General features: G+C 39.7%; 1 protein-coding gene across 1 annotated transcript in view; it reads right to left on the bottom strand.

Moving 5' to 3' along the window:
• The window catches only part of CFP (complement factor properdin), a 37,949-nt gene that overhangs the window by 2,043 nt on the left and 12,668 nt on the right, over window positions 1-23,238 (bottom strand). The window contains exons 4-8 of the mRNA XM_070935071.1: window positions 16,089-16,259; window positions 14,432-14,629; window positions 13,620-13,793; window positions 12,623-12,817; window positions 4,029-4,140 (exon numbers count right to left, since the gene is read on the bottom strand). Coding sequence (XP_070791172.1) covers window positions 4,029-4,140; window positions 12,623-12,817; window positions 13,620-13,793; window positions 14,432-14,629; window positions 16,089-16,259 — 850 coding nt within the window. The remainder of the gene's footprint in view (window positions 1-4,028; window positions 4,141-12,622; window positions 12,818-13,619; window positions 13,794-14,431; window positions 14,630-16,088; window positions 16,260-23,238) is intronic.

The raw sequence follows: 23,238 nt of genomic DNA, 5'->3' as shown, positions 1-23,238 counted from the left end.
GCTGACTCTGTAAATCACTTAGAGAGGGCTGTATATAAGTATAAGTGCTATTGCTATTGTGTTACTGTTATTTTGACAAGACAATGGTTGGATGACTCTAAAACAGGGGTCCCCAACCCCTGGTCTGCAGACCACCAGAAACCGGGCAGTGCAAACAAGCGAAGCCCCATCCATGGGATGCAGGCAGCACACAAAACCACACCATCTCCGGTCTGTGGAAAAACCTCTCTTCACGGAACCGGTTCCTGGTGCCCAAAAGGTTGGAGACCACTGCTCTAAAAGATGCTATAGATCTGGGCTGTTTAGCTCCTGGCCCACAGGCTGAATGTGTCACACGCTGGCCATGCCCACGGCCGGTTTAGCAAAGGGGGAGAAAGTCCAGATACATCACGTGACATCGCCGTGACACCGTGAGGTTGACACCCCTGCTATAGGTTGTAGTGCAGAGATTACTATGGTCTTTCCCTGCAAGGACTTAACTTCCTCCAGTGATTCAAATTTACTGTCTCCACTAGTAACAGAAGAAACTGCTAAGAGCAAGGAAAAAATAATTTGATCAACATTATTGAGAAAATAGAAGGGCCCTAATCTTGCCTCCCGACAGGATTTACTGCAAGTTCAAATCTCACCAGGCTCAAGATTGACTCAGCCTTCCATCCTTTCGAGGTAGGTTAAATGAGGACTCGGATTGTGGGTGCAATAAGGTGACTTTGTATAAAAAAGAACACCACTTAGGGTGGGCTGAAAGCCCTACTAAGCAGGTATATACAAAAAGTATGAAGGCTATTGCTTAATGCATTGTAAGCCACCCTGAGTCTCCGGAGAAGACAGCATATAAATCGAACCAATAAATAAATAAATAAATAAATAAATAAATAAATAAATAAATAAATAAATAAATAAATAAATAAATAAATAAATAAATAAATAAATAAATAAATAAATAAATAAATAAATAAATAAATTTAATGGGGACAAAGTTAAAGACCCTCTTCCCCCCCCACACACACACACACCCCAAACTTGAATGTCATTCTTGGCAGTCTTAACTGGATACGCTAGACAGCCCACCCCTCACATGAAAACCACACATAACCCTCCCACTGGCTGCCTGGGGCAGAATAAGATGGCACACAGAAGCACTCTATCTCCATTTACAGGATCCAATTAAATGAGCAGTTGACATTTTGTCTTGCCATGGGCTATTGTCTTCTCCTGAGCCAGAGGTAGGCCACATGTCAGAACTACTCCTGCTTTCCAACAATTTACTGCTCCTCCCCACCTTCTAGCAGCAGCTATTTCATTGGGACTCATGACAGAGCTGGCTGTGGGGCACAAAAATGGTTTCCGGCTCGAGCAGGAAATTTGCCATTGTTTTGTATTGGTTTCCTTTTTTGTGCTCTGAGCATCAGGGCTCAGATGCTACTGTTCCTGTGACATCAAGGAGCGCGAGGCACTTCCCTGAAAAGAAAGCTGTGGGAGAAAGCAAGAAGACCAAACAGATAGAAAGGCAACACATTAAAAAAAAAGAAAGAAAGAAGAAGAAAAGAAATCACAGAGTAAGCCAAATCACTCCAAGCCCTGCCTCAAAGTATGGAAAGCCAGCTCAGAGCATCCCCAGTCAATGTCTTTTCTGGGAAAGAAGCAAGCCAATAAATGAGAAGGTGAGAAATGGACAGGGAGCAATAGAAACTGAGAGATGCCAAGAGCAATTGCAGAAATTGCTCTTTACCCAGAAACGGTGAATCATTTATCACAGGAACTGATTGCCGTTGAGGCTAAGTTGTTTAAGAGAGCAACAAGTTGATGCTTCTTCCACCAGCAAGAATTGCTTTCCTTAACCTGTTCCTCATCATATATATATATATATATATATATCAGTGTTGTGGCCCGTACACGGCCTGTGCAGCTAGTAGCTGATTCCGACAGCGAGGAGGCTGGTGTGGTGCGCCAGCAGCCTGTGCAGCTGGCACTCCGACTGAAGCAATTTGCAGGGAACAACTTCGTTCACATACCTTCCTGTCTTGTCTTGCTTATCTTATCAGCTTCCTGCAAATTGCTTCTGGGTATTCTGCCAACCATAGTAAGCTTTCAGTTACTATTCTTTGAATTTTTGGCGGCTGTTAATGCAGTTAATTAACAGCCGTTGTTGTAAAAGACTGGTTTATTTAGTAAACTAAGGTTTGAACGGACTTTGTGTGTGCTGCGTTCTTTGGGATCCGTAGCTGGGGCAGAACAATGAGAGACGCAGGATAGAGCTTGGTTGTCACACCTACAATCCTTTTTAATTGGTCGGGATTTGCTTTTTATTGATTAGATCAAGACATGGTACTCCTAATAGGACTCCAGAATGGCTGACGGTCTGACTGACTCTTCTCATTCAGAAAACCAGTAATAAAAAAAAGCTACCGGTTCCTCTGAGCCAGTATTTCCGACGATCAGCTGTGCCGCACGATTTAAAATCGTAGAAAGCAGGAAATCCTGCTTTCTAGTGAATCTAAATCACGCGGCACAGCTGTTCCCCCCGCCCTCGCTGTTCTGCTTACCTTCCCAAGCCTCCTTTTTCTGTGTGAAGCATGTGTTTGGCGCGTACTGTGCATGCATGTGCACATGGTGTGCGTTTGGTGTGCACTGTGCATGCGCATGCAGCACATGTTTGGCGGGTACTGCGCACGTGCAGCCGGCTAGCCGGTGGTAAACCGCTTCAGATTTCACCACTGCCCCAGGCTATGGCTTCCCTTGTTCCTTTGAAACTAAAAGAAGATATTTCAGAATGAGATGCAAAAGGCAGAAGAGCCAGAACCCACCCAAAATGTTTCTTTTTACTGGCCTTCTCTAAGATGACACCTCCCAGCACATTGGGAATCCTGAGAATTGCAATCCTCATCAGTCTTCAACCATTTGGAAAGGTTCCAAAGGAGAAAAGGCTGCTTTGGGCAATTTTTAGGAATGCTGAAAATCCCCAGTCAGAATATGCTCTTCATACATACGAGGGTGTGAGCAGGAACTCCTTCTAAGTTCTGCTAGATGGCAAGTGCAGTTGAATGGCCGTTACTGAACTAACTTCATAAAAACAAGTAGACTATCTGTCTCCGGGCGCAATTCAAGGTGTTGGTTATTACCTTTAAAGACCTACATGGCTTAGGGCCAGGCTATCTTCAAGACCGCCTTCTACCACATAGCTCCCAGCGACCGGTAAGATCCCACAGAGTTGATCTCCTCCGGGTCCCGTCAGCTAAACAATGTCGGCTGGCGGGCCCGCGGGGGAGGCCTTCTCTGTGGCTGCCCCAGCTCTCTGGAACCAATTACCCCCTGAAGTCCGGACTGCCCCCACCCTACTGGCCTTCCGGAAAGCGGTGAAGACCTGGCTCTTCCAGCAGGCCTGGGGCCATTGATCTCGCTACGGTGATCTTGCGAGACCCAGCCACGAATTGGAGTGTATGGGTTTTAATGTTTTCTTTTAAATTTTTGTATGGGATATTGTTCGCACTGTTTTATTCTCTGTTGTAAGCCGCCCAGAGTCCCTGGGGAGTTGGGCAGCATAAAAATGCGACTAATAAAATAAATAAAATAAATAAGTTGTAGCAACAAATATCCAAGAGTTGAGAACTAGATTAAAAGTTTTAGTTCAGTCCTAACCTTTCCCCCCCCCCTTTGGTTTAACATTTTTATTGAGTTATAAGATAAAATAAGATACAAAATACGAAAGTAAATAGGAAAGCAGTGGGGAGGAAGAAGGGGAAGAGAAGTGAGGAAGGGTTAGGAAAAAGAAAAAGAAGCATTGACTTCCGACTCTCTCTATTGCAATAAAATAAGACATTAACATCAAATCACAACTTTTTGTTTTTTCATAATAATATAAGCTAACCATTTCTATAAGGATCTATCAATCTAATCGGTAAAACCCAAGATCAAAGTTTCATTCTTTTCTACTTCAAGCACAAAGTTTGGAAGCAGTAGTGCAGTCCTAACCTTTGACTGAAACTGTTCTTATTTCAACCCTCCTTCCTTCCAGATTTCAGACTTACGGATAATTAGGATAGATGGGCTCGCAGACTCTCTTACGAGACCTTATAGGTTCAGGTCCACAGGCTGGCTCACAGAGACCCCAAGGACTCCAAACTGTCCAGGCTCCTGGCACTGAGAAGAAACACAACAATCAAACCAGCAGACTTCATCGGGGGCAGCCTTCACCATTGCCCTTTATCTAATATAGGACCACGATTGACATCTCAGGCTGGGCCCAGAAAGACATGAGTGGGAATCAGGGGTGAAATCCAGCAGGTTCTGACAGGTTCTGGAGAACCGGTAGCGGAAATTTTGAGCAATTCGAAGAACCGGTAGTGGACATTTTGAGCAGTTCGAAGAACCGGTAGCAGAAATTTTGAGTAGTTTGAAGAACCAGTAAATACCACCTCTGGCTGGCCCCAGAGTGGGGTGGGAATGGGGATTTTGCAGTATCCTTCCCCTGGAGAGGGTGGGAATGGAGATTTTGCAGTATCCTTCCCCTGCCATGCTCACCAAGCCACCCCCACCAAGCCACACCACACCAACCAAGCCACGCCCACAGAACCAGTAGTAAAAAAATTTGGATTTCACCACTGGTGGGAATCCCTGCCTTATCATAGCGTTCAGACATGTGTAACTTGGGTACTATATTAAACAACCTTTTGGCTTTCCATTAATCAACCAAATGAGTTATGTTTGTCTGATAAAATAAGCCTCCCATAAAAATCTTAACTCAGTTTAACACTAACAAAGCTTATTGAATGATTCTCCTAGGTTTGTAAGTAAGCTAGCTAAGGGTATCATGTAAACACAGCCACTCAAAGACTTTAAGCAAGTTGCTATCCCTCAACCACAAATTACTTGTGAAATTAGAAGGGGCCTAAAAAGAACGCCTTAGAGGCCTGATAGGGGAAATAGGATATTGATCCTATTTTATTATAATAGGATGAAACTATATGCCAAACACATATACAGCATTAGGGTGGCACAATCCCCCTACATTTGTGAATGGATGAGGTAGGGATTTTGGAACAGGGAAGTATAAAAAGAGAAGTCATGGAAAGTCAGTCAGTCATGAGGTGAGCAGAGTTTGCTCCCAGGTTTGTGTCAGTGGTAGGTTTCAAAAATTTTTACTCCCAGTTCTGTGGGCATGGCTTGATGGGCGTGGCATGGCTTGGTGGGCATGGCAGGGGAAGGATACTGTAAAATCTCCATTCCGTCCCCAATCCAGGGGAAGGTTACTGTAAAATTCCCATTTCCTCTCAATCAGCTGGGACTCGGGAGGCAGAGAATAGATGGGGGCCAGTCAGAATTTTTACTATCGGTTCTCTGAACTATTCAAAATTTCCGCTGCCGGTTCTCCAGAACTGGTCAGAACCTGCTGAAACCCACCTCTGATTTGCGTTATGAATAACAAAAGGAGCAGTTAACTGAATACAATACTAGCTTGGTGAGCAATCTTCTCCCTTATCCACATTTTTCTGTTTTAAAAGCATTGTGTGATTTACCGAGGAAACGGTTCATTTGTCACTTAAAAATGAATACAATAATATTTTTCTGATGCCATATTAAATGCAAAATTCTTCAGGTAGAATGTTTTCTAGATGATTTTATAGAGACCAATCAGTGAGTGCTGCTTACAGTTATTTTCTGCTGCAAACATGCAGAAAGAGCCCTTCAAAATTAATCCCTACTTCTGTAAAGTTCTTGCTTTCCCTTTACTGCACTTTTGATCTCACCATGTGCATCAAACTGCTGGAGCCCTGAACTTTTTCAGCAGATAATTGATATGCTCACAAAAAGATAAAAAAAGATAAATTCTACCTGGACTCATGGTAGCCAAATTTGGCTCTAGGTTCTGCCTCGGTTTAACTTCCCAATAAGCAACAGAATCAGAAGGTCATTTAAAAGCAGTTTATTGGGGTACCCTGCTAAAGTTGGATCTCACTATGAAAAAGGAGAGAGAGAACCTTGATCCCCATGTTACATTCCTTTTTATAGTTAACATAACAAAGAAAAGCGAAAGAGGAAAGTTGGTTGGACAAGATAACAGTAACCCCTCCTTGCACAGTAAATCAACCACAAAGCTTGTTTGAATTTAGATAACCAGATATTGGTTGACAATAAGAAACTTTTTTGTTGCAATATTTTCAGGATCAGACTCAATAAAGATAATAGAAGTTAAAGATTTAAATATATTTCTCTTTAATCATAATAGGCATTCTATATTCGCTGAATATTCAAGATAGAAGCAAGGAAAATGGGGAGGATGGCTCCTTTTATATACAAGGGGTGGAGCCAGGAATGGGAGTGGTAAATTATGAATACATTAAAGTCCAAAGAATAAGTTAACCCCTGATGTTCCATATATATACATTATTTACACATTAGAGAATAAGGCATTTACATCTGACAAATCCCCCTCTAAATGCCGGTTCGTTATACAACACCAGTTACATTCAGATTCAGGACAATATAATACATATAATTTAGAAGTTAAATATTTGTGTTGTTTAGAAGGTAAGGGTTTTGTTAATATGTCAGCTAATTGTTCAGAAGTATCACAATGTATTGCTCTGATGAATCCGTCTTGAGATAGTTGTCTCACGTGCTTAAATTTTATATCAATATGCCTGGACCTTTGTCCAATTGCATCGGATCTAGATATTTCAATGGCCGCTTTATTGTCTTCATGCATAATAAATGGTAAAGTAGGTTTCTTCCAAACATCTGTGATCAAATCATTGAACCATACAAGGTTATTTGCAGCTTTAGACAAGCAAACATATTCCGCTTCTGTGGTAGAAGTGGCTACCAGTTCTTGTTTACCAGTATACCAGTAAACTGGACAATCGTTCAATAGAAAAACATAACCAGAGGTACTCTTTCTGCATGATGTATCACCAGCCCAATCTGCATCAGCATAACAAGTAATTTTTGGTTCTTTGTCATTATTGGGTTCCAATATTAAACAAAAATCTAATGTACTTTTCAGATATCTTAAAATTCTTTTGACAGCTTCCCAATGATACAAGGTTGGTTTGCTAACATATCTTGACAATAAATTGAGAGGTAATGCAATATCTGGCCTAGTCCAATTAGATATATAAAGGAGTGAACCTATAACTGATCTGTAAAATGTGTTGTCTTTAAACTCAGGGGAAGATTCATCATTGTTTCTAAGAAAATCAGTTTGCATAGGTGTGTCACATGTTTTGGCATTATTTAAGTTACATTTGTTTAGGAGTTCAATGATTTTATCTTTTTGAGTAAGTTTGAATCCCCTTTTAGTTTTGTTAATTTGTACACCAAGGTATTTATTCACTCTACCTAGTGATTTTAATGAGAAGTGTTCGTTTAACTTATTTACAAAGATTTCCCTGCTTTCTTTATGCTTTCCAATATATAAAATATCATCCACATAAATTAATACAAATTCAATATGATCATTACTCTTTTTTACAAAGAAACAGTTGTCAGCAGTGGTGGCGTTGAAATCCATGGTTTTAAGTACTTTTACCAAACAATCGTACCATCTTTTGCCAGATTGCTTCAATCCGTACAGACTTTTATTTAATAACCAAATTTCGTTCTTATTAGTGTATTGACTGTGTGGTGCTCTTACATATATTTCCTTATCTAATTTTGCATGTAAGTATGCAGTCTGTATGTCATATTGAAACACGTCTAGATTGAGTGCAGATGCTACTACAAGAGCTGTTTTGACACTCTCTGTTCTCACTGTGGGTGAATATGTGTCAGTATAGTCTTCTGGATATTTTTGTGCATAACCTTGTGCAACTAGTCTGGCCTTGTATAAGGTATTACCTCCTTCTAAATTCTTAATTTTATAAATCCACCTGGTACCTATAATTGTTTTATCCTTAGGTGCGATCGCAGGTGTGAATACATTTAATCCTTGTAAACTTTCCATTTCTTTTTCCATAGCTAGTTCCCATTTTTCTCTTTCTTCACGGGGAAGTTTCAATACTTCCTCATATGTATTAGGTGTTATTTGTTCTCCATCCATATGCATAATATAATCTTTGTATTTATTTGGTATTTGGTTTCTATTATTTCTAATATTTCTTTCAGGTTTGCTATGGTTGTCATGCAAATATCTGGCTTCCTTTTTTGTTAATGTGTCTGTCTTTATTTTATGCTGACTATTTGTCCAAGTTTTGGTTTTGTTCTTACTTTTGTTAATATTTTGATTTTCTGTTGTTCCTTCCTCGCAAGATATATTATCTTTGCTTTTATTAGGAAAAATTTCATTAAGGTGCAACTTAGACCAATTGGCCTGCTCATGAAACACAGCTGTTCTGGATACTATAAATTTGTTATTATTATCAATGAATCTGTACCCTTTGGTTCCAGTTTCGTATCCCATGAATCTTAATCTCCTGGATACGTTTTCTCCCTTTCTCCTCAATTGTTTAGGTATGTGCACGTCTGCAGTAACTCCAAATATGTGCATGTGTGCTAATTTAGGTTTTCTATTGTACATCACCTCATATGGTGTCTTATTCACAATACTGGACCATGTTCTATTTTGAGTGTAATTTGAATAATGTAAGGCTTCTGACCAAAATTGTTTGCCTAAACCAGCATCCTCTAATGTGCATCTAATCATGGTTTGTAGTGTGGAGTTCTTTCTCTCTGCAATCCCATTTTGAAATGCAGAAAATGGATTGGACGTGAAATGTAGCATCCCTCTATCCTTTAACCATTGGGAGAATTCTTTAGACATGAATTCACATCCCCTATCTGTCATAATTTGTTTTATTCTGATATTATGTTGTGTTTCTATGCGTTTGTAGAATTCCTTAAATTTCTGAAAGGTTTCATCCTTGTGCTTTAATGTGTAAACAAAACCATAGCGACTGTAATCATCCACTATTGTTAGGAAGTAACGTTTTCTATAGGTAATTGATGGAGTTAATGGACCAACTAAGTCCATATGTACCAAATCAAAAATATTGTTAGTTGATCTGTTAGATTTTTTTGGTCTGGGACTGGTTTTTAGTTTGGTGGATTTACATACTGAGCATTCTAAATAATTTTCACAATTTTTTATTTTTACACCTTCTGCGTGTTCAGTCATTTTTTGCACTACAGGAAAGCTTGCATGTCCTAACTTCCTATGTAAGATGTGAGCACACTCATCATGAATTGGTTTACCTATTTTTGGTTTCTTCTCATTGTGTGTAATTTTGTTATCATGAGTTATTTTACATTCATCATTGTCACAGTTACTGACATTTTCATCATCTGCTTCAATACAATCTTCCATATTTGAATCAATGTTATGTAACCATCTTTCTTTGGTTATCAGATAGGGTAGACCCCCTTTTATCATCACAGTGCCTACATTTGTTTTGTTCTTTTCTATTGTTGCTTTCCCCTTTGAGAAAACTATATTGATGTCAGATTCTCTGCTTAGTTTTATGGCACTTAGTATGTTGTGAGGTATTTCTGGTATTAATAATACCCCCTCTATTTTCCCTAAACCAGGCAAGGTCACATTTCCTCTGCCTAATACTTGAACCTTTTCTTGATTAGCTACCTTTATCACAAACTTATCTTCTGTAAATGAAGATAATATACTTTTGTTGTTAGTGGTGTGATTTGTTGCACCAGAATCAATAAGCCAATTATTGTTCTCATCTTGTTGTGTTTTGGTGCTGTCTTGTTTATTTAGCCCATTTAGTGACCCAGATTTTCTCTCTTTTGAATTTTCTCTACCCCCTCTACTTTCTCTGTAATTTGGTGGACTTCTATATTTGTGTCTATCTGTGGAAGATTGTCTGTAATTGTATTTGCTCCTATATTCTGGCCTATGTCTCTCCCTTGGGACTTTGGGACAGTCTCTTCTACTGTGTTCCCTGGATCCACAATTGTGGCACCTAAAGGCCTCATTATATTTATCTTGAAAGACTACTTTCCTAAAAGATTTGTGTTCTGTTTGGTTACTGGAACGATTTTTTCTTGAATTGTCTTCTGCTATCAATTTGTTAGATAGACTTTCTATTGATAAATATCCCAAATTAATGGTATCTAAGTGTGACATAAAGCTATCCCATGATGGATCAAGCGAATTGATAATAACACTTTTCATAGTTTGATCTGAAATCACTTCCCCCCTCAATTGCAGCTCAGCTCTTATTTTGTTTAGATTTATCAAATGTTCACTTATAGAAACCCCTGGTTTCACTCTAGAAGAAAAGAAATCCTTAGACATTCTTGTGGTTGTGGCTACGCTATCGCTGTGAAATAGATTAAACATGCATTGAATTATTTCTGATACAGTTAGGTTTGGTTTGATGCTATGATACATTGCAGGAGACACGCTAGAAATTATTATGAAAAATGCTCTATGATGTAAACAATCTATTTTTAAAGTCCAAGGTCTTCTTGGAGGACTAGTTATAAAGAATAGTAAATTTTCTTTCATAAAAATAACCTGAAGCTGTTGGTACTACTCTTGTAAATTAATGCCATCAACTCTAAGTTTTGGGAAGTCACTGGGTAAGTTCCCCACATTATTTTGTCCATTACTTACAACCTGAGGCAGTCCGTGGTCTCTCAAGTGCAGGAAATTACAGAACGGCATTGGGATGCTTGTAACGAGTCTGCGCGGTTCTCTGGCCAGTTCAAGTCTTTCGGGGCCGTCTACGTAGTTTTGCACATGCGCGTTGCTCATTTCTTCTTTGGCGCCGTTGTGGAAGGTTCTCTCCATTTCAGCTCTCTCGATCCGCTCGTCTTCAGATGAGTCGGTCTCTGGCTCGGTTTTTGGGGTTTTGGTGATGGCGGCGGTTCTTCTCTTTCTCTTGTGTGCGCTGGCACTCGATTCTGTCTGCGGTGTAGGACGGAACCGGCATGGCTCTCTGGGCTCGGGTGTCGTCGTTTTCGAAGTCAGGATGGGAGCGTGCAGGTCTTGAGTTGTCGGTTTGATTTTTTGCTTCTTCGTTGATGTCTTGGAAATTTTTAATCTTGGCCCAAAAGCAGCAAAAAGTGTTTTCATTGCTGACTTTACTTGAGACTTTGTTAAATCGTCTTCACTTTCTGATTTTGGTTCATCTGAAGAGTTTGAGACTTCTTTTTCACTTTCTTCGTCTGATAGCGTTTTTCGCGCCAGAAATTTTGAACTGAGCGTTTTGATTGGCTCTGCTTCACTCTCTTTTGAAGTTCGTTGAAACCAAGATGGCTGCCATTCAAAATTTCGCGCGGGGTCACATCTTTTCTTTTTTACAACTATTTTCTCAGTAGTCATTTCACTCACAGTTTTTTGATCTTTGGGTTTTTCTTTAATGATGTTTTTCTCTCTCGCTGCTCCGCTGTTCCTCAGCATCTCCTGGAGGTCCGCGATGAGGCTTTCATCATTCTTTTGGCTTTTTAGTATTTTTAATATCTCTGACCTGAGTTCGTTATTTTCTATCTCGATTTCTTCCTGGTCGTTATTTTCACTCATCAGTTCTTCTTCTTCAGTGGTGTATTCTTCGGATTCTCTCGAAATCGCATTAGTGTATTCGTTGATCATCTCTTGATCAGTTTCTATTTCTTTGCTGTAGGCCCTGGTGTTGGGCCTATCTTTCTTGGACATTTTTAATTACTTATTGAGTCAATTAACCATCCTCTGCTACCAGCTTGTTGCAATATTTTCAGGATCAGACTCAATAAAGATAATAGAAGTTAAAGATTTAAATATATTTCTCTTTAATCATAATAGGCATTCTATATTCGCTGAATATTCAAGATAGAAGCAAGGAAAATGGGGAGGATGGCTCCTTTTATATACAAGGGGTGGAGCCAGGAATGGGAGTGGTAAATTATGAATACATTAAAGTCCAAAGAATAAGTTAACCCCTGATGTTCCATATATATACATTATTTACACATTAGAGAATAAGGCATTTACATCTGACATTTTTCTTATCAGAAGACAGCATCCAGACATCCTTCTGTAAATTATCTTTTTAGTTTAGGAATATTAAAAGCTATCTAATGAATGAATCCATACAAAGATAGGATAAACATTTTCCTACGTTCCAATCTGCAATGAGCCTGAACATAGAAAATAAGTCAAATTAAAATACAAAATAACTGTGTTAGTTAACAAATTACAAAATCCATGTCATGTGCCCCTCACTTAGGAGGATCTTAATATTCAAAACACGTTTCAGTGGAATCCCTGTTACTTCTTAGAACTTTCTCAGGATTGTGTAAGAAAAAAACAGCCACCTTCTGGCTTCTCCAGATGTGCTGGAATTCAATTCCCAGACAGTGAGCTCTTTGGACAAAAGGAGACTAGTAATTGCCAGGCACCTGGAGCCTACCAGATTGGGGAAGACTGCAGTGGTGAAATCAAATTTTTTTTACTACCGGTTCTGTGGGCGTGGCTTGGTGGGCATGGCTAGGGAAGGATACTTCAAAATCTCCATTCCCACCCAACTCTGGGACCAGCCAGAGGTGGTATCTGCCGGTTCGTCGAACTACTCAAAATTTCCGCTACCGGTTCTCCAGAACCTGTCAGAACTTGCTGGATTTCACCCCTGGAAGACTGCTTTGGGACATGGAAGCTCTTTGTACCTTTTTTCTGATTCCCAATACTCACCACTGCATCCTTGGAAATTGTAGCAGGTCCTGGATTCTCTGCCGAGTCCCACACAAGGCTTGCCCCCATTGCGCCTTCCAACACACTTCCTATTTCTTATCTGAGAGGCAGGGATTTCCTCACACTCAATAGTAATATCCATTTGGTAACGGCTGCAATTCTTCCAAGGTGACCATTCAGCCCAATGACCATCCACTGTGGGAAATGTATAAAAAAGATCTGGTCAGTGCAGAAAAGGGTTGAGGCCAGGGGACAGTTCTCCAGCCAGATTCTCTGAGAGAGAAGAATCTAAGCCCAAAGCCACCCACAGTTTTACAGGAACAAAATCATCCTTCCCCATATATCTGGATCCTATCTCTAGCAGTGTACCCAGAAGGGCGAAGACACCTCTTTTTTTTTTTTTTTAATTTGATTTATATGCCGCCCTTCTCCGGAGACTCAGGGCGGCTTACAATGCGTTAAGCAATAGCCTTCATACTTTTGTATATTTATACAAAGTCAGCTTATTGCCCCCACAAACTGGGTCCTCATTTCACCTACCTTAGAAAGGATGGAAGGCTGAGTCAACCTTGAGCCTTGGAGAGATTCGAACCAGCAGTAAATTGCAGGCAGCTGTGTTAATAACAGGGTGCGTAACCACTGTACTATCAAGGCTCTGCTGAAGACACCTGATGTTGCTAGCCGAGAAGTACTAACGACTAGGCATAAAATATGGGCCTGACTCAAGAGATTCCATTAAACCCAGTCCTGTTTCTCAGTGTTACCCCATCCCTTAGTTGAGCAGAAATCACATCTAATATAGATTCCAATTTATGCAAATGCCAACTTGGTTAAAGCTTTCTAGAACAGAACAGATGCATAACTGGGGTGTGTGGGGGGGGGGGGCGTGGACCTCATTGGATTCAGCTACCTTAGAAGCAACTCTCTGTGTTCAGGTTGTGGATTAGTCTCTCACAGGTTCTCTCTATTCTTTTACCTTCTTTGTTTTCCCCGTTACCTGGGCAGGGCACCTTGATGGTGCAGGGTTGTCTACGTATGTCCTCCCCAAGGCAAGGCTTCCCTCCATGCTTTGGTGAAGGGTTATCACATAGACGCTTCTGCAAGACTTGGCCGACCCCACAGGTCACACTGCAGGGTTGCGATGGTTTCCAGTTGCCCCAGTTGCCATCCCCTGTGGGAGAAAAAAGTGGGTGGAGTCAGAAGAGAGAAGAGGCAGGTCAGGGGTGAAATTCACTTACCTCCCCTACCAGTTCGCAAATGTGCGTGTGTCGCAAAGCCTTCTGCGCATGCGCGGAGGCTTAAAATCATTGCAAAAAACTGACGTCATGACGTCTGTGTGGGTGGGCGGAGCCTCCCGCAGCCACCGCTACCGGTTCGCCCGAGACAAATAGAACCAGCTGAATTTCATCCCTGAGGCAGGTCCTTATCACTTCCTGGCCTCCATACTTGTTCAGAGAAACACCATAAAAGCATATTATATCTTTCCTGCTCCTAAAAAGTAATCAGGACTCGCTTTCTTGAACCTGGCACTTTCCAGATGTCCTGGAGCGCAGCTCTCCTCAAACCAAATCAAGATGACCAATGAGCGTGTTTCAAAATACGAGCAAATCTGAATGGGCCAATCGGGTCTATTCACCTCGAACTAGCTGGCCTAAGACCCCAAGAAGCACAGCCTCTGGTCTTCTGCTTTGTTGAGAGGGTTGTCCTATGGCCAGCTATAAAGGGAAAGAGCATCTTCCTAGGAGTGCTAAGTTGCCTTCTACACCCTGCTGGTTAGGGATGACTGAAAGTGTGGTTTCCTTCTCTTACGTGGGCAGAAGGGCAGTCCTGTGCAGCTTTGGGATTCCTGGCTTGCTCCTGGACATGGCCTGCCTGGAGGACTGAAAGAAGGTGGAGGATTGTTACACAGACGGGATCGTTGTTGCTGAGGCTGTGAAGCTGAGCCTTCTACAACGCAATTATGGGAGCAATGCTGCCAAGCTCCCCAGCTGCCCCAGTTTCCATGAGCTGCATTGAAAAGAAAAACATGAAAGAAGAATGAAAATCAGAAGATGCTGGGTCAAAAACTTGCGGAAGAGACCAGGGATACAATTCATATCAATCATACTTCTTTCTGCTATCTTGAGTTAATCCTTTCTTCTTGCTATCAGGCCTCAATATATCTCTTCCTCTCTATCTGCCTGATCTGATCAAACTGATCTACCACTGAGATTTCCTTTAATTCAGATTTCCCCAGCTGGTTACTCCCAAAAAGGTCACACTCATTTTGCAAAATCCTGAGAGCTGAAGTTACAGAAGTTGAAGTTGCTATCTTACTACACTCATAACTTTTCTCTCTCTCCTTTTTTTTTTTTAAATAATCTTTATTTACATTTTTCGTTAAAAAGCATAGAAACAACACATCATAAAAAGATAACACACACAAAAAAAAAAAAAACAATAAACATACATACTTCCTTGCTTCTTTGCAATACCTTAATACATAAATGTTCGGTACTGTATCTCTACATTATAATCCTGGGAAGACAAAACAACTTACATGCCTTAATATATCAATTAGGTCTTTTCTCTCTCTTCTTATTGCCTTTTATCTCCCCATTCTCAAAGTCTTTCTTTCTTTCTTTCTTTCTTTCTTTCTTTCTTTCTTTCTTTCTTTCTTTCTTTCTTTCTTTCTTTCTTTCCATAGCAAAGGAAGTGTGAAAACTTTTTAAAAATTAACGAAACAAAAATTGCTATTCGTGGTTGGAAGGAAATTCTGCTGAAAATCCTGAGATTGTGAGCCAGGCCAGAAAACTGTCATAGCTTCCTTATGGAATTGCCAACAATCTCCTTATTGCTTTTAGGTCTTTTGGCCCTAAATAAAGTTTATTGGTTGTTTCTTACCTTACAATCCTAAAGAGGAATTTGGCTTTTGTCAACAACTTCAAATAAAACCATTCTGTATTAATCTGCTAGTAAAACTCACTGGTATTTTGCATAATTAAGAAGTTGTTATTTGACCTTTTCCTATCTAATGGTGAATGGAAGTCAGTGAAACTGCCCTCAATCAGGGCTGGTTGCCCTCCAGTCCAAATCCAGTAACATTTGAGAAGGGACCTTCAGGGAAGCCATATGCAGACTGGATTGCCCACCCTAAATTAGAGATTGAAATACAATCTTTAGTAAACATTTCTCTTTTCTCCATCACGCTACTTTTCACTCCAGATTGTTCTTCAAGTATTTAATTACCCCAAATTGTAAGTGTGGATGGGTGGGTATTTGTACATGCACGCCAAGTCCCTACAGTTTTCTTGACAAGATTTCAGAAGTGGTTTGCCATTATCTGCTTCCTAGGGCTGAGAGAACAAGACTGGCTCAGGGCCACCTAGATGGCTTTGGAACTAAGGCAGGCCTAGAACCTACGGTCTTCCAGTTTCCAACATATGCCTAAACTACTACACCAAACTGCCTCTCTATCCCAACTTACTTGGGCAAATCTGGTTAGTATCGCATGGCCTGGTTTCTTTGCCGACTCCTGTGCAAGTGCCTCCACAGACAGGGTTTGGATTGGTGCAAGTTCGTTCCCTTAACTGGGTCCCAGTCCGACAGGTCACTGAGCAAGGTTTCCAGGCACTCCATTCTGACCATCCACCCATCACTGCAAGGAAAGAACATTTGACATCAAGGTTCAGGCATGGTGGAGACTCATCAGCCCTTAGACATAATACAAAGCAATCCACATCCAACCAGGGGAATTACTAAATTGCAAAGTCCCATTTCCTGTTGGGGGGGGATTCCAAAAAACGTACACACATGAGGAAGTGAAAGTATCAAAACAAATTATCACGTAGGAAATGGTAATCTGTGGGTTTATTAGCCATTATTAGCCATGGCTTAGGACCTGGGTACTTACAAGACTGCCTTCTGCTACTAACAGCCTCCCACCGGCCAGTACGCTCCCACAAGGCGGGGCTCCTCAGGGTGCCGTCGGTCAGACAATGTCGACTGGTGACCCCCTGGGGGAGAGCCTTCTCAGTGGGGGCTCCTGCCCTCTGGAACGAGCTGCCCCCGGAGATACGGGGGATCCCGGACTTGTGCACCTTCCGCCGTGCCCTGAAGACTTTGTTATTCCAGCAAACCAGGCTAGCCTAATTTTAACGGTTTTAAATTTTAAATTGGATTTTAATGGGATGTTTTTAATTATGGGCCAAAGTATTTAATCTGGTTTTAAATTGTTTTTAATTTTTATATTTATGTATTTGATCTTGGCTGTTCACCGCCCTGAGTCCTTCGGGAGAAGGGCGGTATATAAATATAATTAATAAATAAAATAAAAATAAATAAATTTTCTAGAGCTGTGCCAAAAAAATGCAGACACATGGGATCATTGTTCCACACAGAATCACCGATGTCCTGTGCAAATCATCAAACAAAGAAATCTGTCTTTAAATTTTCTGATTACAGGCATTAAAGGAAAACAATGGACAATTTTGAAAAACGGAAACAAAAAGGTTGTTTGCTTGCTTTCAATTGTCTATTGTAACTCTCTTTAAAAACAATTTAGCCTGCTATCTTTACCACCCAAGCCAACACTTGTCTCATGATTTTCTGCCCATCAAAATAATTGCTGAAGACTTGAAGACTGAGAATGCTTGTGGTGTTTTTCTTCTTTCTAGTTCATTAATAACCTTATTTCATAAACTATAGACATTCTGTCAAAACCAGTATTATCCACATTATCTACATACTCTCCCAAAGTGGATGCCTCAGACATTGATTATCTCTTAGGGAGCCCTAGTGGTGCAGTGGTTAGAATGCAGTATTGCAGGTTAACTCTGTCCACAGCCTGGAGTTCAATCCAGACTGGGCTCAAGGTTGACTCAGCCTTCCATCCTTCCAAGGACAGTAAAATGAAGACCTAGATTGTTGGGGGCAATATGTTGATGTTGTAAACTGCCCGGAGAGTGCTTTAAAGCACAATGAAGGTGATATGTAAGTCTAAGTTTTATTGTTTATGGATGTAACTAAAATGTTCTCAGCTTATACAGGTAGTCCTCATTTAACAACTACTTGTTCAGGGATTGTTTGAACTTACAACGGTGCTGAATGAGAAGACTTACAACCAGTTCTCATAGATGCAACCATCATGGTGACCCCCTAATCATGGTTCTAGTGCTTGCAGCTGGTTCATAACTGCAAATAGTTGCAACATCCCAGCAGTCATGTGATTGTCATTTGTGACCTTCTCTGCTGGCTTCCCACAAGCAAAGCAAAAATCAGCAGGGAAGCTGGCAGGAGGTCACAAAAGGCAATCGCACGATGTCATGCCTAACGACTACGTGCAATTCATTTAACAATGGCAACCAAAACCGCCACAATGACCATTGTAATTTTGGCACAGTCACCTGATGTTATGCTTTACAATCACCTTGCTTGGCAACAGAGTTGTCAGTTATAATTTCCATCCTTAACTGAGGATTAATCACCTGTATTTCAAATGAATAAGATGAGATGTTGCTCTGCCTGAAGCTTCACCCAACTGTGTCTAGTCCATGTCAGATGTAAATGCCTTATTCTCTAATGTGTAAATAATGTATATATGGAACATCAGGGGTTAACTTATTCTTTGGACTTTAATGTATTCATAAATTACCACTCCCATTCCTGGCTCCACCCCTTGTATATATAAGGAGCCATCCTCCCCATTTTACTTGCTTCTATCTTGAATATTCAGCGAATATAGAATGCCTATTATGATTAAAGAAAAATATATTTAAATCTCTAACTTCTATTATCTTTATTGAGTCTGATCCTGAAAATATTGCAACAAGCTGGTAGCAGAGGATGGTTAATTGACTCAATAAGTAATTAAAAATGTCCAAGAAAGATAGGCCCAACACCAGGGCCTACAGCAAAGAAATAGAAACTGATCAAGAGACGATCAACGAATCCACTAATGCGATTTCGAGAGAATCCGAAGAATACACCACTGAAGAAGAAGAACTGATGAGTGAAAATAACGACCAGGAAGAAATCGAGATAGAAAATAACGAACTCAGGTCAGAGATATTAAAAATACTAAAAAGCCAAAAGAATGATGAGAGCCTCATCGCGGACCTCCAGGAGATGCTGAGAAACAGCGGAGCAGCGAGAGAGAAAAACGTCATTAAAGAAAAACCCAAAGATCAAAAAACTGTGAGTGAAATGACTACTGAGAAAATAGTTGTAAAAAAGAAAAGATGTGACATCGCGCGAAATTTTGAATGGCAGCCATCTTGGTTTCAACGAACTTCAAAAGAGAGTGAAGCAGAGCCAATCAAAACGCTCAATTCAAAATTTCTGGCGCGAAAAACGCTATCAGACGAAGAAAGTGAAAAAGAAGTCTCAAACTCTTCAGATGAACCAAAATCAGAAAGTGAAGACGATTTAACAAAGTCTCAAGTAAAGTCAGCAATGAAAACGCTTTTTGCTGCTTTTGGGCCAAGATTGAAAATTTCCAAGACATCAACAAAGAAGCAAGAAATCAAACCGACAACTCAAGACCTGCACGCTCCCATCCTGACTTCGAAAACGACGACACCCGAGCCCAGAGAGCCATGCCGATTCCGTCCTACACCGCAGACAGAATCGAGTGCCAGCACACACAAGAGAAAGAGAAGAACCGTCGCCATCACCAAAGCCCCAAAAACCGAGCCAGAGACCGACTCATCTGAAGAGGAGCGGATCGAGAGAGCTGAAATGGAGAGAACCTTCCACAACGGCGCCAAAGAAGAAATGAGCAACGCGCATGTGCAAAACTACGTAGACAGCCCCGAAAGACTTGAACTGGCCAGAGAACCGCGCAGACTCGTTACAAGCATCCCAATGCCGTTCTGTAATTTCCTGCACTTGAGAGACCACGGACTGCCTCAGGTTGTAAGTAATGGACAAAATAATATGGGGAATTTACCCAGTGACTTCCCAAAACTTAGAGTTGATGGCATTAATTTACAAGAGTGGTACCAACAGCTTCAGGTTATTTTTATGAAAGAAAATTTACTATTCTTTATAACTAGTCCTCCAAGAAGACCTTGGACTTTAAAAATAGATTGTTTACATCATAGAGCATTTTTCATAATAATTTCTAGCGTGTCTCCTGCAATGTATCATAGCATCAAACCAAACCTAACTGTATCAGAAATAATTCAATGCATGTTTAATCTATTTCACAGCGATAGCGTAGCCACAACCACAAGAATGTCTAAGGATTTCTTTTCTTCTAGAGTGAAACCAGGGGTTTCTATAAGTGAGCATTTGATAAATCTAAACAAAATAAGAGCTGAGCTGCAATTGAGGGGGGAAGTGATTTCAGATCAAACAATGAAAAGTGTTATTATCAATTCACTTGATCCATCATGGGATAGCTTTATGTCACACTTAGATACCATTAATTTGGGATATTTATCAATAGAAAGTCTATCTAACAAATTGATAGCAGAAGACAATTCAAGAAAAAATCGTTCCAGTAACCAAACAGAACACAAATCCTTTAGGAAAGTAGTCTTTCAAGATAAATATAATGAGGCCTTTAGATGCCACAATTGTGGATCCAGGGAACACAGTAGAAGAGACTGTCCCAAAGTCCCAAGGGAGAGACATAGGCCAGAATATAGGAGCAAATACAATTACAGACAATCTTCCACAGATAGACACAAATATAGAAGTCCACCAAATTACAGAGAAAGTAGAGGGGGTAGAGAAAATTCAAAAGAGAGAAAATCTGGGTCACTAAATGGGCTAAATAAACAAGACAGCATCAGAACACAACAAGATGAGAACAATAATTGGCTTATTGATTCTGGTGCAACAAATCACACCACTAACAACAAAAGTATATTATCTTCATTTACAGAAGATAAGTTTGTGATAAAGGTAGCTAATCAAGAAAAGGTTCAAGTATTAGGCAGAGGAAATGTGACCTTGCCTGGTTTAGGGAAAATAGAGGGGGTATTATTAATCCCAGAAATACCTCACAACATACTGAGTGCTATAAAACTAAGCAGAGAATCTGACATCAATATAGTTTTCTCAAAGGGGAAAGCAACTATAGAAAAGAACAAAACAAATGTAGGCACTGTGATGATAAAAGGGGGTCTACCCTATCTGATAACCAAAGAAAGATGGTTACATAACATTGATTCAAATATGGAAGATTGTATTGAAGCAGATGATGAAAATGTCAGTAACAGTGACAATGATGAATGTAAAATAACTCATGATAACAAAAATACACACAATGAGAAGAAACCAAAAATAGGTAAACCAATTCATGATGAGTGTGCTCACATCTTACATAGGAAGTTAGGACATGCAAGCTTTCCTGTAGTACAAAAAATGACTGAACACGCAGAAGGTGTCAAAATAAAAAATTGTGAAAATTATTTGGAATGCTCAGTATGTAAATCCACCAAACTAAAAACCAGTCCCAGACCAAAAAAATCTAACAGATCAACCAACAATATTTTTGATTTGGTACATATGGACTTAGTTGGTCCATTAACTCCATCAATTACCTATAGAAAACGTTACTTCCTAACAATAGTGGATGATTACAGTCGCTATGGTTTTGTTTACACATTAAAGCACAAGGATGAAACCTTTCAGAAATTTAAGGAATTCTACAAACGCATAGAAACACAACATAATATCAAAATAAAACAAATTATGACAGATAGGGGATGTGAATTCATGTCTAAAGAATTCTCCCAATGGTTAAAGGATAGAGGGATGCTACATTTCACGTCCAATCCATTTTCTGCATTTCAAAATGGGATTGCAGAGAGAAAGAATTCCACACTACAAACCATGATTAGATGCACATTAGAGGATGCTGGTTTAGGCAAACAATTTTGGTCAGAAGCCTTACATTATTCAAATTACACTCAAAATAGGACATGGTCCAGTATTGTGAATAAGACACCATATGAGGTGATGTACAATAGAAAACCCAAATTAGCACACATGCACATATTTGGAGTTACTGCAGACGTACACATACCTAAACAATTGAGGAGAAAGGGAGAAAACGTATCCAGGAGATTAAGATTCATGGGATACGAAACTGGAACCAAAGGGTACAGATTCATTGATAATAATAACAAATTTATAGTATCCAGAACAGCTGTGTTCCATGAGCAGGCCAATTGGTCTAAATTGCACCTTAATGAAATATTTCCTAATAAAAGCAAAGATAATATATCTTGCGAGGAAGGAACAACAGAAAATCAAAGTATTAACAAAAGTAAGAACAAAACCAAAACTTGGACAAATAGTCAGCATAAAATAAAGACAGACACATTAACAAAAAAGGAAGCTAGATATTTGCATGACAACCATAGCAAACCTGAAAGAAATATTAGAAACAATAGAAACCAAATACCAAATAAATACAAAGATTACATAATGCATATGGATGAAGAACAAATAACACCTAATACATATGAGGAAGTATTGAAACTTCCCCGTGAAGAAAGAGAAAAATGGGAACTAGCTATGGAAAAAGAGATGGAAAGTTTACAAGGATTAAATGTATTCACACCTGCGATCGCACCTAAGGATAAAACAATTATAGGTACCAGGTGGATTTATAAAATTAAGAATTTAGAAGGAGGTAATACCTTATACAAGGCCAGACTAGTTGCACAAGGTTATGCACAAAAATATCCAGAAGACTATACTGACACATATTCACCAACAGTGAGAACAGAGAGTGTCAAAACAGCTCTTGTAGTAGCATCTGCACTCAATCTGGACGTGTTTCAATATGACATACAGACTGCATACTTACACGCAAAATTAGATAAGGAAATATATGTAAGAGCACCACACAGTCAATACACTAATAAGAACGAAATTTGGTTATTAAATAAGAGTCTGTACGGATTGAAGCAATCTGGCAAAAGATGGTACGATTGTTTGGTAAAAGTACTTAAGACCATGGATTTCAACGCCACCACTGCTGATAACTGTTTCTTTGTAAAAAAGAGTAATGATCATATTGAATTTGTATTAATTTATGTTGATGATATTTTATATATTGGAAAGCATAAAGAGAGCAGGGAAATCTTTGTAAATAAGTTAAACGAACACTTCTCATTAAAATCACTAGGTAGAGTGAACAAATACCTTGGTGTACAAATTAACAAAACAAAAAGGGGATTCAAACTTACTCAGAAAGATAAAATCATTGAACTCCTAAACAAATGTAACTTAAATAATGCCAAAACATGTGACACACCTATGCAAACTGATTTTCTCAGAAACATTGATGAATCTTCCCCTGAGTTTAAAGACAACACATTTTACAGATCAGTTATAGGTTCACTCCTTTATATATCTAATTGGACTAGGCCAGATATTGCATTACCTCTCAATTTATTGTCAAGATATGTTAGCAGACCAACCTTGTATCATTGGGAAGCTGTCAAAAGAATTTTAAGATATCTGAAAAGTACATTAGATTTTTGTTTAATATTGGAACCCAATAATGACAAAGAACCAAAAATTACTTGTTATGCTGATGCAGATTGGGCTGGTGATACATCATGCAGAAAGAGTACCTCTGGTTATGTTTTTCTATTGAACGATTGTCCAGTTTA

This window comes from Pituophis catenifer, unplaced genomic scaffold, assembly GCF_029215685.1.
Source record: "Pituophis catenifer annectens isolate HBS135680 unplaced genomic scaffold, rPitCat1.0.hap2 SCAF_2, whole genome shotgun sequence".
NCBI classification, from domain to species: Eukaryota; Metazoa; Chordata; class Lepidosauria; order Squamata; family Colubridae; genus Pituophis; species Pituophis catenifer.
The sequence above is the reverse complement of the archived record's forward strand: the minus strand, read 5'-3'. Positions and strand labels throughout refer to the sequence as shown.